Below are 19,768 nucleotides of genomic sequence, written 5' to 3'. Positions count from 1 at the left end.
TTGTTTGCATAGTTTTTAGGTTGATGATCTTTATTTTCAATTTTTTTTTGTTGCATTCTTTTTTATGTTTTATACACATTTAAAATACACGTACACGCATATCGAAGCACATGAAATGAACAGTAAACAAATTCACGAACATGGATTACGGGTTTAGGAACTCATATACATCGGCTCATCCCCAGATATTTTCCCCCCTCCCCCTACACCTCCCCCAAATTGACCCCCTAGCAACTCTTATCATACAAACTAAAAGAAAGAAACCAAATAATGAAAAAAACCAACAGAATAAATCAAATTTGAGTATTTCTTATATGTTCATTGTTTTTTTTTGTTTTTCGTTTTCTTTTGTTTTTTTCTTTTTAGCACTAATTTAAAAACTTTTATTTTATATTCGATTTCTTTTTTGGTTACTACGTCTTATGGATCGGGCATACCATGGGCCTGCCTGGGTCTGCTATTTCTACATATAAGACAGATTGAAGGAGATAGAAAGAGTTAGAGAGATAGAGAGAGATAGAGAGAGAGAGCGATTGGAGGAAAAGCAGACCCAATGCCTTTTTAATATTAAGTTATCATTTTTTTTCTCTTTTAACTTTATTTTATTAAAAATGAGTGTGTGTTTTGAGTTTTTCGTTTTGGGCAAATATTTAAAATAATGTACAAGGAAATTTTTCATATACTCAGATTAAATCTTCGATTTCCTGAAATTAGTTAAAGAGTTTTTGTCTGATCATATACTTAGTTTATGTAGCAAGTACAGACTTATCAATGACATTTGCCCAACGTTTTGTTGTTTTTGTCTGTTTTGTTTTTGGTTTGTTTTACAATTTGCTAAGTATTTAGTTTTTCTTATTTAGCTAACTTCTATTACACGAACTGGCAACAAATTCTACTAAAAAAAAAGAAGAGATATCTATATAATATGTACATTCAAGACTCAATCATTGATTGCTCACCCCTCCCCCCTCCCCCACCCACAACACTTTCGTTTGCTTGCCTATGATTATATACAAAAAGTCATCCAAAATGGAGAATGACATTGGGTTTTCTGTGTTAATAGTCGCCGAAAATTTGGTGATGCTCCTCCACCTCCTCACACTATAGAACCGCAGAGCCGCACCACAAAACCTGACCTCAATATGGCCTCCAAACGCTGCCCCCATTATCAGTGGGATTGTGGTGGCCGCGATGGGCAGCTAAGGCGGCCACCTGTCGATTTGTCACATTGCCATCTTCGATATTGCGCACCGACGCCCCACAATTGCCAATTAAAGTGAGATCCCCCGGATGGGTGAGTCCGCCACCGCCGGCTGCTGACATAATGTTGTGATGATGCTGCTGATGGCGCACCACCCCCACGCCCACATTGCTAATGTGATCCATGACACTCTGCAGCTCGGCCCCATGAACCGAGGAGTTCGGCGAATGGGCCGCAGCATGGGCCGGGGCCAGAGTGTGCGAATGGAAACCGTGAGCCGATTGATTGGCAGCCGTGTAAAGTTGCGAATAGAGGAGACTGGCAGGAAGAACGGGATAGAGGGAGCCACCACCATTGGTGCTGCCATGTTGAACATTGCCTCCGCCGGCACCACTGCCTCCTCCGCCGCCACCGCCACCGCCGCCGCCTCCACCACCACCGCCGCCAACGCCGCCACCACCACCACTCACATAGGCCGATGAAGCGGAAACATGCTGAGACACATGAGCTTGGAAATTTTGATTGGATCCCACCAGCATGGAGGCCACACCGCCAGCTCCAACTGCCCCCGAGCCGGGTGATGAGATCCCACTGCCAGTGCCAGCAGTGCCACCGCCAGTTGCCCCACTGCCGCCATTAGCTGCCCCAGTGCCACTGCCACCCAAATTTGGTGTGTTTGTCGATAGGAGATCCTCCTGCACCGGTGACTCGGCCTGCGATGAATCGCTCAAGCTTCGTGGACCATTCTGACTGGAATGCACATTGTAATCATTGTTGCTGGCATTTGTGTGATATCGTGGCACTAGAATTGAATTGGTGGCCCCGCCACCGCCGCCACTGCCACCAGTGCCCGCAGTGCCACCGCCAGTCACACTGCCCGCTGTGGCGCCGCCAGCACTTGCTCCATTCACCGTCGACGAGATGGATGTCTGCCCAGTGGCACCCAGGAGACTGTGATGGGTCATCTGACCACTGGTTGAGCCCACCAAACTGCTCAAATGCTGATCCAAATCACTGGCTGTCGAATCGGGTAACACTGCAAAGAGAATGAATCGAAACCAGGCAGAAACGTGTTAGATATCCATCCATCCCAAGACTTGGACTTTACCACTAAACTACTCCTTGAGTACAGAGAGAGAGAGAGAGCAAATATGTTTACTTACTTGGCACACAATCACGATTGGTGGCACCGCCAAAATCTTGATTGTTACTCTGATCATTTGATGAGCAGGTAAAACCCAATGCCGGATTATTAAACTGTGCCGATGTTGGGGTAGTACACGATGACAATCCACTGCTGGCCAAATAGGGTGAATAGGCCGATGCCGCTGAGCCATAGCCCCAATGTGTATTGCTGGCACCTGAAATGGAGAGCATATCATCATTTCATATAGTTTTTGGTAGTTAAGGGAAACTCAAACTCAAAGTGAAGAGAAAACAAAACATCAACCAAAAACCAGAGAGATTGCGGCTCATCTGTGTCTATGTATGAGGGGGGGTGTGTGTGGGGGGGGGGGGGGGGGGGGGGGGGGGAGGCTAAGAGGGACTAGGATCAGAATCAGGACCAGAAATCTCGACCCGGACCCATGCACAGATAATTAGGCTTAATTAATAGCCCATTCGGAAATTATTAATTAGTTTTTATAGGCGACGGCGGCGCATTTTCGTAGCCGGATATTGATTTTGTGGTGGCTTTATTAATGCTATTGGCTTAAATGTTTCTACCTCCATTAATTACGTGGCTTTTTGTGTACAATTTTATGTTGTTGTTGTTGTTGCTGTTGTTGTGAATGTTGGCTGTTGCTGCTGTTGTGGGTTTTGGGATGAATTCTGGTTACTAGCAAACTGGACTGAACTGCCATGAGTCTGGAGTTTGGGTCTGGGTTTGGGTCTGGCTCTGGCTCTGGCTCTGGGTCTGGTCTGCTTGTTTGTTGTCACACTGATTGACTTTATTTGCTCACATATTTTTTGGTAGATCTGAATTATTAACAACCAAATTGTGCCGCAAAACAAGAGTAATGGAACAAAGTATTAGAGTGGCCAAAGGGATTCTAAACATTGCAAAAAGTTTACGTTTTGAAAATAAAATTGAAATATGTATCCAAACATTTTGCCACTAAAATATATACATACAATCATTTTTTCTGTTTGCCATTTGATATTTTTGTTTCATTTCTCTCTCTCTCTCTCTCTATCCCTCTCTCTCTCTGGGCATTTACATATATTTGATTTTACATTTTCGAAATTTTAATAAAATATATGCCAGTAATTAAGTCAAGCAGCGACTGTCAATAAAATTTTGTTAATAAATAATTCAGGTTATTTTGCCTTTTTGCATATTTACAATTAATTTATGGGGTAATCAGTATCAACAGACGCTTTCAGTAATCATTATTTACTTGTGACCAGCTATTTTATATGTACATAGATACTCATATGTACATACATATACATACTTATGTAAAATGTATCAATGTGTGCGGTTGAGCGCCTTAATGGATCGAAAATATATGACAATATTGATGCATTCGAAATACTCACGAAAAAGCAATGTATTTGAAAATCTCCTCAAGAAATTTTGTTTTTGGTTTTTGAATTTAATTACTTTTAATCTCCTGCTTGTTAAATGGAGCCAATTGAACAGCAATTGAGAGAGACAAAGTGGAGTTGTGGACAATTTCAAACCAGCCAAAGTTCTCATTTTACTAACTCTTTCAAACATGACGTTTTAATTGGAGACCAATAACTCTTTTTTCATTACCAAGTGGGTTAATTGCTAACTATTTGTCTCTTTGTTTATCAAACTTGGGACATTTTCTTCATACAGTTTCCATGAAGCGCTAATGGTAAGCTAACTCCGATAAAAAACTACTGTAGCAGATCTCAATCGTTATCGATTTACTCTGTGTGTTATCGAGATTTGGTTTCATCACTACAAGTCCTTTACAAGTTCACTTTACGATTAAAATAATCAACAACGAGCTCATTTCCCGATCATAAATGACTACTATGTCAGGAGAAAATGGTTTCCTAGCCATAACTCAGTTCGGTTTTACACTTTAGACAAAATTATATAAGAGTATGAGAAGCTGAGTCGATATTGCCATGTCCGTCTGTTCATCGGTGCGTATGAATATAAAGTATGAAAATCTTCCAGATCGGACCACTTTAAGGCCATACGAAGAATCAGTGAAGCAATTGGAGTATCCATAAAAAATTTAGTAGTGACATAATTTTTACAGTTAAACATTATATTCCCAAGTTTCTTAACTGAGCGAGTGGTTCATGCTGAACAAACAAACAAAGATACTCCTTGAAAATGGTAGGAAGCAAAGAGATACTATGAAGACACATTGAAGAGAATACGTTTATAATTCAAACTGAGATACTAAGCCTAATTTCTTTCACTTCTATTCACTTTGGCTTAACTAAATGGAAAGCGTGGAATGATGGATATTAAATCATTTTGAATCTCTATATCAATTTGATTGAGATATGGAGAACTGTTGAGCCAAGTATGCAATTGAAGAACTCTTTAATTGCAACAAATATTTCGTATTATTATTCATTTAATTTTTGCAATTCTGCAAATTTTACTTAATTTAATTGCAGACGTTCGCTTCATTTGAATGTTTGCCAATTTTTTTTTTTTTTTGTTTTTATTTATTTCACCCTTCTCATAATAATAATAACTCAATTTTATTTATGCATATCCACTATATATATATATGTAGATATGTACAATTGTACAGTACAATTTATATGTAGATTTATATATCTATAGATTTTCAATTGTCGTTTATTTTTTTCTTTATTTTTTTTTTTATGTTGTATTTTGTTATTGGATTTTATTTATGCCTGGGGCAACTATTTCTGCCCGAGGCTTTTGTTTTTGTTCTTGTAATGCAATTAATTGTCAATTTAAATTGAAACATCAAATTTAATATAAATGCATTTTAAAATGTACAATTAAATTTATTTCAACTAGACAACAAATATGAGAGAAATAAAAACAATAAAAAAAAAAGAGAAAAAAGAATTTGCACACTTGGCCACACAATTAATTATTGATTTTAAATAGCAAAATTGACACTCGTAAGGTGGAAAAAAAAGAAAAGTCAGGCCGCAAAACGGAATTTGTTTTAAACGACTAGAATATACCCCTCAATGCAGCATTCAAATTTACGAAATAGAAACAAATTTGGGACATTTAGAAGACAAGAATAAAATGTGGAAGAGTTTGAAAACATTTCTTGTCAAATGTTTGTGAAATTCGACTTTGCTTCCTCTTACCCCTCATTAAAGAACCAAAAAACATTTGAAACCATCATTTAAATATCATTTTTAAGTTATCCTTACAACTTTAATTTGAATTCTTCTATAATGGGAAAATTTATTGAAGGATTCATTCAACTTAAGTTGAAGTTTTGTTGAGTTCATAAGTATGAAGAATCGTAGTGGGTGAACCTATTCTGGGTCTATGAGCCTGTTAGTGAAAAAGGAAGTACAGCTCTAATTGAGAAGCATCAATTCTGGAAGGCAATTTCCACTCATAAATCTGTATCAATATAATAAATGAAAGTCCTTTCTTCTAGTCTTGGATTGAACTCATTACTGAGAGAGACTACTGAGACCATAGTGTTTGGATGTCTAGATTTGACCAGCTTCATAGGTAAAATCATTTCCCCACTGTTTCTTCTCTCTGTGGATAACTAGAGACGTAATCTCTAATTTTGATATCGTTTGTCACAAATTCGTTGGGCTTAGTTTTAATTAATAATGTCAATATGAATTATAATTTTTGATGGGTTTCCAATTAACATCTATATATTAAATTCATGCAATCTTTGATTGTCTGTTTTTTTTTTGTGTCTGGTGGCATAACTTGATAGTGTTTTATTTTATTTAAATATGTGTATGTGTGTGTGTGTTTTTTATTTAATAGCATGGCGCGAGTGTGTTTTCTTTTTTTATTATTATTATTGTATTGTTTTTGTTGAACTTTGACCGACGTTTATTTGTTTGTATAGTAAACTTTCGGTTAAATAAAGTGGCCAATAGTTTAACAGCCAACAACAAAAGCAACAACAAAGCCACTTAGCATGAAAATCCTTTATGGCAAGGTGACCCGCAATTTTACCGCATTCAAATGGTCAACACCAAAAACAACAACAACAACAACAACACGAACAAGCGACAAACTAAAAAATCGACCAACAAACAAAAAAAAAAAACAAAAAACCACGTATAAATGGCAGTGGTTGAAAAGGAAGGGCCAGGGAAGGAGTCAGTGGCTAAAGGGTAGAAAATTTGAAAGTTGTTTTTGTATTGTTTATGCTCATTAACCAATATATGCACACACACACACACACACGCACATAAAATGACTAAATCAAAAAAAAAAGTGTTGCCTACTTTTTTGGGCTTTAAAGCCCACAGCAAGTCTTTAATTAAACGTTTTGCAGCTTAATAGACAACAAAAAAAATGAACAAACTTAAACAAAAAAATGTATACATATATAAAAATTGCAAGTGCATATTGTGGAATAAATACTTACTCTGACAATTGCCAATTGGTGGCATACGAAAACCAGATAATGGATCCGTCGAGAAGTGAAATGGTCGCTGGCCAAAGGCGAAATGGAATTGTTGTTGCTGTCCTAAAAGGGATAACACTAAGTTTTTTTCAGTTTTAATTATCTGTTCTTAGCTTAAAAAGGTTTTTCTTTTCACAGTGTGTCAGTGTGTGTGGGTGTGTGTGTGTGTGTGTGTGTGTCTTTATAGATTTTTGTATAAGAACATGCAAAAATGCTGAACTATTCAAATCTTGGGAAACATTAACCCTCGCTTAAGTATTGAAAGTGAAATGACAATGGACAAAAGTTTTGCCAACTTATACACACACACACACACACACGCACAAAAACTAAATGCCGCCTCCCACTTCCTCTATGTACCTATATATGTATGTATATATGTATAAACCCCTTTTGCAGTTACAGTTTTACGGCTTGGATTGTATTCATTATAAAATAATAACCTTTTGTCTGTTGTTGTCGAACCCCACGTCTGAATTTTCCATTTATGCAATATGCATGTGTGTGCGTTCCCTTTCTATCTGTCTCTCTCTCTCTATCACTCTCACTCTGTGTATGTGTGTATTTATCAATCACTCTATCTCTTTCTGTCTGGCATTTTGGGTTATAAATCATTTCATGGATTGAAAAACCAGATTACACACAGACAACAACTTGCTAAAAGTTGGCAAAAACTGAAATCGTTTACTCTTACTGTTGTCCTCTTGTTCTTGTTCATTGTCCTTCTATTGCCTACACTTTTGCCACTGTTTTACAGTCTTAAACATATGCAAAGTAAAATATATTTGCATGCTTATAAATATGTATGTGCACACACACAACTACATACAAATATGTATTTCAATGTAGGAAGAGGCTTGACTAATGAATATTCCTGCTCAAGATTTCGACTAGAGATTAGCTAGAGATGGCCCAAAGACAATTGACAAAAAACTTTTCATTCAATTACGGATGAGAAATATTATCAGAGACAATAAAACTTGAAGAAATTATTTTCTTGAAAAACATAACGAATTTTTTTAATATTCATTGAATAAAATGTTTTTGAAATTTGTAAAAATTTATGTATATATTCAGTTGTTATAAATTTATGGAAACTTAAAAAAAAAAGGAACCCAATCAATAAATGAGTTCGACTACTACAAAATTAAATTAGCTTCTGGAAACTTTTAATTTTAATTAGCAAATATTAATGTTTTTAGAATTAAAATCTTGACCAATTGACATAGATATTATTTTGTTTAGTTAAACTAACTTGGACTTGCGATTTGCCATCTCTAGTCGTCTATTAATATACGAGAAGCTAAGCTTTAATAGTTTTTCTGTCTGATGTTCTATTACACAGAAGTCCTTTCTCTCTATGTGCAGTTGTATATAAACGTATGTGTGTGTGTGTGTGTGTAAAGGACAATTCATCTATTTGGCAACTAATAAATTGCTTTGCATTGTCCTGCAAATGAAATACAATGCCAAAAACTCATTCTATAGCACTTTGCTTGATTCTGCTACTCACACAATTTAACAACTGGTGAATTGAATACTTGCGAATATGTTTTTTTTGTTTTTTTTTTGTTGTGTTTTTGTGTTTTTCGTTATTGTTGTTTGGAATTGGCTTAGGGTTAAGTGGCAACTTACTGGTCTTGGAGCGTGGCTCCCGTGGCCCATCGACAGTCACTTTGATCGCCTTATTGTAGGTGGCTATATGCGGTGGATTCGTTGATACGGTGATGGTTAAGGTAAAGCTTTTCCCTGCAAACATGACAACAAGAAGAAGAAGAACAACAACAACAATAATAATAAATGTTAAACAATTTTATGACAATTATTACCATAAATGTCTAGCAGTCACGCAAGGAGGAAGGAATTGTCACATCATAAAAATAAACAATATAAAACTAATCATAAAACGGAATGAAAGTAATAGATGTGACTAGTAGACTAGTTAGTGCCTGTGTAAAATTGCAGCTGCTACATATCGAAAGGAAATCAATAATCAGAAACTAGGAGAAAATGTCAACTAGATTGACTCGAAAGATCCGTGTGATCATGAATATTTTGCTTTTTGCCACAAACTTATCTATTTTCTTTGTCTCTCCACCAAATCAGCGGAATATTAGGGGAGTTAGATGGCAAAGAATTGCGTAACAATGAACTTCACTTGAGGAAAATGAACACTAAAAGTGTTTTCCCACTCCACTCCCCCCCACCGCACACACACACACACACTTCTCATATCTTGACATTTGAAGAAAAAAGAAGCTGGCAAATGCCACTTGAGTATAAGTCTCAACTGCAAACATAGCTCAAGTTTTTTCCTGGCTCTTTTTTGTCTCCGTTGGGTTTTGTTTCTTTTAAACGAGCTGTGGGAGGGGAGTGGAGTGGGAGTGGGGAGTGGTATCCCAATTCAGTGGAGTGTGCACAGGAACATATGTAAGTCTTTGGTAACCTTCTAACGTTAAGCAACTCCAACTGAATGAAAGCCGCCCCTTGTCAGATCCGCCCGCTCGCTGTCGGCGGTTTATTTTGTATGTGCCGAAATGATTTACGCTTTGTTTGTCAACTTAAAAAGCAAACTGAAACTGAAGAGGATGGAAGGACACGTGGAAACGATTGTGCGAGTTGGCATCGTGTGCGGGTGGTCAGGGGGAAAAAACTCCTTAAGACACACATATATTACACATACGACGCGTTGTCATAGACAAAAAATGGCAAACCGGACGGAAAAAGGGACGCAAGGCAGCAAAATGCTTTTTAATTGAATCGAAAGAAAAGTTGTCTCCCATTCTATCTGTCTCTCTGTCTCTCCCCCACTTTATCCTGGCAACACTTGACAATGACAAAGAAAAAAAAAAGGGGGCGTGACTAAAACCGTAAGGCGTAACAAGTTAATTAAAAGAAAACTGCGGCACAAATGAAATAAATCTTCACTTAAGCAAAAACCATATGTGTGTGAGTGTGTGTCTGGGAGTCTGTGTGTGTGTGTCTGTGTGTGAGTGTGTAGCTATGGGTGTTAAGGGTTCGGCAAAGTCTTGAACGACTAGGCATGCCAACAGCAGATGAATTTAGTTTAAATTATAATTAATTCCCTTTATTTAATGGCAAGGCATAAAACTAGAATATAAATTCAATTAAATTTACGCAAAACTTAAAGAATGAAAATTTATACAAAATGAAAATTAACATGTGTCGGAAGACATTTTAAATGAAAAGCCTGTCGACAAACAACTGGCAAATCCTCATGGCAAATCCGTGTCAATTTACGCCCAGAAAGCAGGCATCATAAATCAATTTGTTGTATGTGTGAAATGAGGGGACGGGGAACGGGGAACGGGGGACAATGGCGGCTAATGCAAAGCAAAACATGGCAAACACGTGTCAAATGTTTTTGCCCCATCTGCCATGGGGGGAGCACGAGGATGAATGGGGGTGAATGCATGTGGTGTGGGGGGGTGGGGAGGGGGCACGATTAAGTTCTTCTTCTCTTCCTTTCTATGCCTGTCAATTTTTGTGGCTGGCCTCGCTTTCACTTTCTTAATCTAACCATTTAATTGTTTTTCGTGGCTTCAAAAATTCAAAACGTTTTGCAATTAAATTCCATGTACATAAGTAATCCCAGACGATTTCCACTTTTCGATTCAAACAAATATTTGAGCAAATTTGACTGGTGTGAAAGTTTATGGAAAATTAATCACAAAGAAAAGCCAAGAGAAATTAAATATACTTAACAATCTGTCGAGACTAAGCCTGAAAACTTTGTCTGAAGACTCGTTTAAACTGCATTTTGTACCTCTCAGAATTAAAACTCAAACAATTTCGAAAATTGCCCTTTATTGGCTTAGCCTTACCTTGTACAAATATCTCAACTTAATTTCATTTAATACTCAACAATTTAATATCACAATCTACTTTTTCCTCAGCTGAGATCATGATCGCTGCTCTGACTACTACATCAGCTGATCTGCCTAATAAGATTTGACAGTGTTGGTTAATTAAATTGCATTTTTCATTACGAGTAACTTGTTTTTAAAACGACATGAATTGCTAGTAAAAACTATTAATGAGCGTAAATGAGTTTTCAATATTCGAAAGGCCTTGCCACGTAATTCAATTTGAGTTGAGAATAGTGTTGGGCAACGACACCTCACCTTCAATTAAGCACAGTGCTGGATAATGTCTAATAATTTGGTTTTATTCATCAGAATAGATCAGAATAGGTTTTATTCATAGAATCAGAAAGAAATCATTCTTAGGCCTTGCCACGTAATTCAATTTGAGTTGAGAATAGTGTTGGGCAACGACACCTCACCTTTAATTAAGCACAGTGCTGGACAATGTCTAATAATTTGGTTTTATTCATCAGAATAGATCAGAATAGGTTTTATTCATAGAATCAGAAAGAAATCATTCTTAGGCCTTGCCACGTAATCAATTTGAGTTGAGAATAGTGTTGGGCAACGACACCTCACCTTCAATTAAGCACAGTGCTGGACAATGTCTAATAATGTGGTTTTATTCTGATTTCTTAGGAAAGAAATCTACTTATAATCTGATGTAAATAATAATGAACTTCGGCCATGTCTCACCTCTTATATTTCATCTGTAATAAATATTGGCCTGAATGGAGTTGGCCTGTTGCTTTTTGGCCCCTTTAGAAATCAGGAAACAGAACAAACAAAAAAAGGGCCAAAATAGCAAATTGTGCAGAATTTTGGCATTTCAACTAGCAAGAGGAGTGGTCAACTCCCAACCCTCAATTCAGTTTGAGTGCCGAGTCTTTTCATCCATTTGTGTCCTTTTCACAGCTCCCTCACCAACAAAAAAAAAAGAGGTGTCAGTTGACTGGGAAAACTTTTTCCCTTTCGTATAAATATATGTATATTTGTTGTATTTTTTTCTCCTTCTTTTCTTTGTTGCCTTTTTAACGCCTCCTTTTTGACACTTGCTTGCTTGCCTTTTGTCGCTGGCTGTCTTTGTCGTTTGTCTTACTTGGCGTTTTTTTTTTTTTTCGTTTCGACGTTTATTTTGTGTCTTTTGAAAAAAAGAGGGGAGCAAAGGAATTGGCTGTTTGTCTTGGAGTTCATTTTGTGGCTGCCCTTTTTTCTCTGTGTGTGTGTGTGTTCAAATGGGGGGAGAAATATAAACCTCTAACTGGAGTTAGGGCAAAGAAGGCGGTTAACTTCTAAGCTCCCGCCTGTTCTCGATTATGGCTATATGTGTGTGTGTGAGTGTGTGAGTGTGTGTGTGTGTACGCGTTCGATTTAAGGGAAGAGTAAAGGTTAGTGGGTTAGATGGTGGGGGGGAGGGAGATATATTGACGCCGCGACAAGCTGTCGTAACAGGCAGCAACTGGCACTGCTTTTGTGTCCCCTCCCCCCACCACTCTAAAATGTGCGTGCATGTGCATGGCACTTTGCTAATTAAAAGTGTAGCCTAACACAGGGCGCCGGGGCCCAAATAAATCGATGCCCTGGGTAATTAAATTGCCCGACAGAGCACCGACGCCCTGTTAAATGCAGGCCCTGAATGCCCTCATGCATTTTGTTATTGTAATTAGCAAACAAAATGGCGGCTGCCATCGTCATCGTCATGACTCTGTCTCTCTGTGTGTGTGTGTGCGTGTATATCGCATATACGCAACGTGGTATGCAACATGCAATGTGTGCGGGTGCTGCATATGATCTGCATCAAGCCACAGCAGCACCAGCCACCCTAGAGACTCTCATCCAGTCTGCCATTATTATGCAATACTATAAAGCGCCATCACTTGAACTCCATCAACGTTTGAAACTTTTAAATTAACATGACAAACTACATGCACGGAATTAAGGTTATTTCCTTATTTTTTTTTTGCATGAAGCTTGATTTGAAATCCATATCCGTCAAAGGCAACAATGCAAACAATGCAAAATAAAACTGATAACAAAAGTGAAAAAACAAAAAACACAAAAAAAACAAAAAGAAACAAAAACATGCTACAGGGACATGGAGAAACATGTCTGTTTTGCTTGACGTCGCGTCTCGGACTAAATGAATGGACAAATTTACAATTAAACGCCTCGAATGCGAATGAGAGAGATAGATGAGGACACAAACACTTCCACTTTGGCATGCCAAATGATGACAATGGATGAATCTCGTGTGTGCGGGTCGTTTCAAGCCTCGAGCCGCTGACCAGAGCAGACCTTTTTGTCTTTCTGCCTTCGTGCCCCCTTGGCTGGCTGGCCTGTTGAGGCTTTGGTTTTTGCGGTTCTACCGCAGCGGATGCGTATGCCTTGACCCCCCGCCCTCCCCCGTTGGAGAGGTAGAGAGTAAAATTGGAGTACATACTCCATTAGTGTTTGTAGGTGGCAAAGGACGAAATTGGATTGATGTTTGATGTTTTCTTGTTTTTATTCTTTTTGTGGAATTATTCCACATTGGTTATTGTTTGTGATTTTTGCCTGAAAGATGGCGCATATGAAAAACTTTGAAACCAAAGAAGTGATGTCTTAACTTTGTTCCATTTGAGGATGCCTGGAGGTCTGTCCTGATGAACTGCCTGACAATTTGTGCAGTGCTTAACAAGCGGTTAAATGGATACAAAGGATTTTTGTAAAAAGAAAAAAAAAGGAAAAGCGAAAACAGTAAAAAGATGACAGCCATGCGAAAAGTGCACGAATACAAAAGCGAGTCGGGTAAAACAGAGCAGAGGCCCGGAAACAAAAAAGCAGCAACGGGGAAAGAGTAACAAAACTTTTGCCACTCAGCGGAATGACGAACGGAACTGGCGATAATTGAACAAATTGTTTCAAGTGTGCAGCCGAAACACGAGCTCGGTCGGGGGCGGACAAGGAACTCTTTAAGTGCTGGCTGACAAGAGCTAATAAGAAGTAACCGACCAAGCACTTGAAGTGAAAACTTTTTGACCTTCACACTCCATAAAATAAATAAAAAACTGAACAAAACAAGCAAATAAATTCATTAAATTAGGAACTATATATGTTGGTGGGCTATTTAAATAACACATTTCTCCAACAGATCTCGATATACTTAATTGAATTCTAGGCGATTTTCATTAATGTTTATCGATTCAAAGTTTCTTGGGCTAACAATCAAACAACCATTCGATGGAAATTTATATAACACAAGACTCAAGATCTAGATCCATAACGAAAAGAAGTAATACGCAATTATCGCTATCATCTATCGATTTATCGATAGTATTAACTTGTCATTCCATCAAGATGAGGAGTTACCGCCTCACTTTGAGCTAGAGCTTTGGACTTACCTCGACCACTTCGTCCGACAAATCGCAGATCATTGAATTTGGCCACTTGATTCTTCATAACGGCGGTACAGTTGCGCAGCTCGGCGCAATAGTTCTCATCGTTGCCCGCTCGCACGGTGACCATGGTGCCATCCATTATGTCGCCGAGTGAGACAACCTTGAAGGCCACCGGTAGTGTTTTATTGGAACGCCAATGCGGCGGCAGGACTGTGCAAACGAATAGGGGACTGCTGGTCCGTATCAGTTCGCCGGGATGTTCGGTAAGGAAATCGCCCAGTGTCCTTTCGGCCAAAATGTCTGATGTCATTTTTGTGTAGGCTTCGTTTAGCAGTTGGGCGGGTGTGGGTGGTGTGTTTTGTTCTGTGTTGTTATTATTGTTATTGTTGTTGTTGTTGTTGCTGGAGCTGCTGTTGTTATTGTTGTTGTTGTTGGAGCCATTTGTGTTGCTTGTGTTATTGTTGTTGCTATTGTTGCTGCTTGTATTGTTGTTGTTGTTATTGTTGTTTGCATTATTGTTGACCGTCGATGACGTCGTGTTGCTTGTTGTTGTAGTTAAATGCATTTTGTGGCTGTTGTTGTTGTTGTTGTAGTAATTGCTATTGCCGCTGTAGAGATTATGTTGTTGTTGTTGTTGTTGTTGATGCTGCAGATGTTGCTGATGCTGTAAGTGTTGTTGTTGCTGATGTTGATGATGTTGCTGATGCTGATGGTGTTGTTGTTGTTGTTGTTGTTGTTGCTGGTGTTGTTGTTGTTGTTGTTGTTGTTGCTCAAACTGCTCCAGTTGCCCTTGAGCGTGAGCGTTGACTTTTTTTAAGCGCACAATTTTGTCTTTGTATTTAAACAATTTGCACAACAAAAAAAGTGTTTCAATATTTATTTAATGTCAATCCGTCTCGTTTCAGAGCCTATAAAAAAAAGAGTATTCATTAAGTTGTTTAATAAGTAATCAAATTGTATAGAAAATTTATCATTTATCAAGTTATGAGGTTTTTCTTTGAATCTGAAGCAAAATTTGAGCCGAAAAGACTCTGATTAAGTCAATTAAGTCAATTGCTACTTGATTTTAGTAATCTCCAAACTTTCGTTTAAAAGTCAAGTTAAAAATTCCCATTACTGCATAGATCAAAAAAAGTATACTTTGTTTTTTTTTTGGCATTATTTATATATTGAGTTCTGAATAATTTTAAATTTTGAGAGGTGAAGTTATGAAAAACAATTGCTTATTTCAAGATTGAATTAAAAGGAGTCCACACAAAGTGTCCAGAAAATGTTGCCTATGGTCAGGAGCGATTTCACTTGCCTAAAATGGCTTGAAGTAAAAAAAGAATATCAAAAGACAATCAAAAAACAAATTGATTTTCTTTCTTTTCCATAATTAAGTAATACTTAGAACTAAGTGGTTGATTTTGGTCAGTTTATGGTATGTCTAGCTTGAAAAAACCCTTGCAACATGTCATACGCCCAGTTTTAGTGTCTTTAAATCACAGCACCCATAAAAAGGGATGGCATGTTACGTGGCGGTGTGTTTGTGTGTGGACACCCACCATAAACACAAATCAATTGTCAACCATTTGGCCTCAGTATAGTCTCGATGTTAGGCCTCTCTCTCTGGTCCTCTTCGACTCGGGTGCAAAACGGAACGCAATTTGCGTTGCACTTTTCAATTTCCTGCAAAGGACTTCACTGAATGTTCTGGCCTGGCTGGATGGCTGGATGGCTGACTGGTTGAATGCCAGGCAACACTATCCATAAACGTAACGAAACGCATCTACTCGACATTCGTATCTGCATCTGCATACGCATCCGCGCCGCATCTCGTACCCGAAAAACCAGTGTCAAAATGATTGTGGACTCACGGGTGAGAATTTGTGGTTTGATACTTGCATATTTTGTCACTTGTTCAACGGGACGAGCGAGCATACATACATACAGAGCAAAACACACACGCACGCAGAGAGACAGAGAGAGAGATACAGAGAGCACATAGATTGACCGCATCCGTTGACCTTGTGCGGGGTTTGGGTTTTGGTTTTGATTGTCATGTAACAACTTTAAAAAATTTCGTAGAAAAATCTTTTGTAACTGCCCTCCGCACCCCCTCAATCATAGCCAACATCCAGCTGTTCTCTCTCTCTCTCTATCTCTCTCTCTCCAGGACTTCCTCCAACTTCTGCCCGCAGTTGACCGATAAAAATTACTTAAAAATGCCACAGCTCATGGGTTGACTTTTGGCCAACACAACGCGGGGGCCCACGAACAAAATGGAACACAAAAAACGACAAAAAAAAAAGAGAACAACTGAAAATGGACTACAAGGAAATCGCGGAAAAAATCCAACGGAAGCCAAACGTGTCGCCGCGAGGGCACAAAAAAAAAAAGAAGAACAAAAAACAGACATAAAAACAAAAAACAAAAAAAACAAGGCAAGTAGGAAAAACTCGAAAAACACCAGACAAAGGGAGTGGTAGGGAGACAGAGACAGAGAGATGGGAAAAGAGACCCTGCTGGATATCGTTGTCGTACGTCGCCATTTGCCTTTCATTTTGCGTTGTGTTTGGCGGCCAGCCTTTTATTGTAAATTTACTTTATAAAGGTTATTAACGGGATTCCAAAGACATGGGGAAGAGAGTGTGTCTGTAGTGGACGTAACGAAATGTGTCAAATGTGTCAGGGGTCGGGTGTTAAATGGGTAGCCCTCCAATTTCTAACTCCTAACTTAACCTTTAGTTAACATCTTTCACTATTTTTGTTTAAGCTCTGCTTAAGCTACTTATTTACGTTACGTTAACTTGTATTTTACCTTAGTCACGTTTGATTGAAGTAATGTTGAATTCTCTTTTGTTTTTGATCTCGCATTTAGCACAAATTAAGAAATTGCTGTCATTTTGTCACTTTGAGCAAAGAAAAGGTCTTAAACACTTCTTTGGCCAAAAAGGGCGCCATAATCCGCGCTTGCCATCGCCCTGCACCCATTGTTGGGATATCGAGAAGGAGGAGCAGCAGGAGGACAACAGGAGGATGTGTCATTTGGAGCAACGTCACGCGCGGTTTGTCACCTCGTTCCATCTCATTCCTTGATGCCTGCTGGAACTGACTAACAGTTTATTTTTTTGTTGCCTTTTTCCTCAATTTTTGATTTTTCCTTTCTTTCGGTTTTGTGTTTTTTTTTTGCGTTTTGCGTTTTGCCAGACTGCTGGCTGGAGGCTAAATCAAAATTCATGGTTGACGGTGACGACGGTATCAATAGCCGTGGTGCTGGGTTACACGCAAGTTTAACCCTTTGATGACCCAACCATTCGTTCCCTTTCCCGTTGCCCATTGCCCCACATCCCCTCCAATTTCGAGGATTCGTTTATACACCCACCGCACACATGTACAACATGTAAATTGTTTCAATTTGCGGCATTTGCCGTAAAGCTGCGCAATTTTCGACATGCCATGGATACACACACACACACACACACACACACACACACAGATGGACACACTCACACATAGTCAGCTCAGTTCAGATCAACTTCTACCACTCTCCCTGACCTTGTCCGTCCCTTTTGGCATTTTTTTTTCTAGCCTCTCTCGTTTTTATCGTTCTTTCTTTCTCATAGTTAGTTGGGCCATGTCCAGCTGTTGGCGCTCCCAGCCAAAAAGGGATAAAAACCCGTGAAATGCCATATGTCCGTACATACATATGTATATAAAATACTAAACTTGTTAAATGCTTATATATATATGTAAATCTTTGTGTGTGTGTGTGTGTGTGTGTTTGTGTGGGTGTCGCTGCTGTCGTCTCCGTTGGTTCAACTGTGGAAAACTGGCTACTGGACTGCCGCTACTTTGATGTAGTTAAATTTTAATTGGACTTTGGGTTTTTGTTCCCAGTCTGTGGTATTTCATTTATGCCCATGAAACAACAACAACAACAACACCAACGATGTCAAGTCACACACACACATGTAAGAATAAGTGTGTGGGTGTGTGTGTGCGAGTTGTTATTAAGGTATTTCATATATTAAATGAACCGATTTCGGGTTAAACAAGTTCACCCTTCGTCGTGTAAAAGAAAATATTTTAAACAACAAATTTTTTAAGAAATTTCTAAAATTTAAAAACAAAAATTCAACTCATCGTTGATTTAAATACAGTGATTTAGAATAACTTGTCAAAGATGCAAGAATTTCACTAAGAGCCAATTCACTTTAGCTTCGTTGAGAGCTGTAAGTGGTTTGATATTTCATGTAAGATATAGCTCGGTTTTTTTTGTGGCAAATTTTAATTTACATTTTTAGCAAAAGGAAACTTTCCCTAAGAGCCCTAAAGCAGTTAGTCTTTGCTTTCATTTTTCTTTTGCTACCTTTTTTTGCCCACTTCGAATCCTGAAAATCTACTACTAGAGATAACATAATTTGATTCAAATCCAAAATATTATTGAAAGTTTCGTCAAAGGAGGAGAAACTGTATGGTCGAAATTGTCAGGACATTCATAAATATCCTTTATCTTACTGTTTAGAGATTCATGTAAATATTTAGACATTTCTTGAAACTGGCTCATCCAATTTTCATAATTTCCATTAACCAACGTAACCATTTTTTCCCCATCCCAAAAGCTGAATTCGAATTATCATCTTCATTCAAAATTCAATGTTTGAAAATGTTTTTAAACTGAAATAGGACTGGGATACTAATTACAATTGGAAAGCCAACCAAGAAGACTTTAAAACGAATAGTGAAAAGTGATTTTCCATTGATTCCAAATTCTGATTCTTGTTTTCCAAAATCACTTTCTCCTTTTCATTCAATCCATCTAACCATTTATCAATCTATTTATCTTAACCCCACCACACACATTGTGAAATTGTATTTATTTTTGGTTTTCATTCTGTTTTTGTTTTTGGTTTTATGACAAAATAAAAATATGTAAACAAAACAGAGGCAGATGCATAAATTGACTAACTGACGCATGTGTGTGTGTGTGCGTGTGCGTGTGTATTATCAAGTGCATTTTGTTGTTTTATGAAATTTAATTGCCATAAACAAAAACAAAAGCAGAAGCCGTAGCCGTAGCTAAAGGCAAAGGCAAAGAAACATTTTGCTGCATTCTTATTTATAAAGACATAAAACCCAGGACAGACGCAAGGCAAAAAGGTCATAAAAAAATATGATCCATGATGGTTATGTGGGGTGTGGGGGGTGGGGGCCAGCAGCATATCAAAGGCGGCTAAAAACACATTGGGTGGTCGCCCCCCCAAATCAATTTCAACTGCCTGGAGCTCCGCCTTTAGCTTGGTCGAGCATAAATTGCATAAATATAGTTCAGAGTTGAGTCTTTAACCCTTTGACTGCAATTGACAATGTGTCAGGCAGCTAGGAATAAAAGGAAGGAGTCCTATGTATAAATACACCATTCCGCCAGTCAAATGTTTCACATGTTGCAGGTGGGTGCAACACAGAGACAGCAACAGCGACAGAGAATGCGACTTTGGAATGGAAAGAGAGTGTTGAGCAATCAACAGCAATTTGGCATAGCCAAATGGGGCCAAATCTATGGGTTGGGGGGCTGGAGGGCATGGGGTGGTGGCGGAGACTTAAGGGGACAACCGTGTCAAAACAATGTACGCACTAGAAGTCATTTAATTTGTTAAACTCGGTGATTCCGACAAACTCCTTGGCACACAGACACACCCAGACAGACAGACAGAGAGACAT

At 38.4% G+C, this 19,768-nt stretch overlaps 1 protein-coding gene across 1 annotated transcript; it reads right to left on the bottom strand.

Annotated features, from left to right (window-relative positions):
- Positions 1–993: 993 nt before the first annotated feature.
- Positions 994–14,688, bottom strand: LOC6641334 (protein lozenge). Its single transcript, XM_047011296.1, has 5 exons — positions 14,066–14,688; positions 8,434–8,547; positions 6,760–6,876; positions 2,365–2,562; positions 994–2,237 (listed from the first exon to the last, which is right to left on the bottom strand). The coding sequence occupies exons 1-5, from the start codon at positions 14,625–14,627 to the stop codon at positions 1,138–1,140; spliced, it is 2,091 nt and encodes a 696-aa protein (XP_046867252.1). The 5' UTR covers positions 14,628–14,688; the 3' UTR covers positions 994–1,137.
- Positions 14,689–19,768: the final 5,080 nt, after the last annotated feature.

Source organism: Drosophila willistoni, assembly GCF_018902025.1.
Source record: "Drosophila willistoni isolate 14030-0811.24 chromosome XL unlocalized genomic scaffold, UCI_dwil_1.1 Seg141, whole genome shotgun sequence".
Taxonomy (NCBI): Eukaryota; Metazoa; Arthropoda; class Insecta; order Diptera; family Drosophilidae; genus Drosophila; species Drosophila willistoni.
The sequence above is the reverse complement of the archived record's forward strand: the minus strand, read 5'-3'. Positions and strand labels throughout refer to the sequence as shown.

Excerpts from the sequence above, each read along its gene's own strand:
- LOC6641334 (XM_047011296.1), bottom strand. The coding sequence starts at position 14,627 with ATGCATTTAACTACAACAACAAGCAACACGACGTCATCGACGGTCAAC. Across the intron at positions 8,548-14,065 it reads TGTCGGACGAAGTGGTCGAG|GGAAAAGCTTTACCTTAACC; the intron begins GTAAGTCCAAAG and ends TCATGTTTGCAG. Across the intron at positions 2,563-6,759 it reads ACCAATTGGCAATTGTCAGA|GTGCCAGCAATACACATTGG; the intron begins GTAAGTATTTAT and ends TCTCCATTTCAG.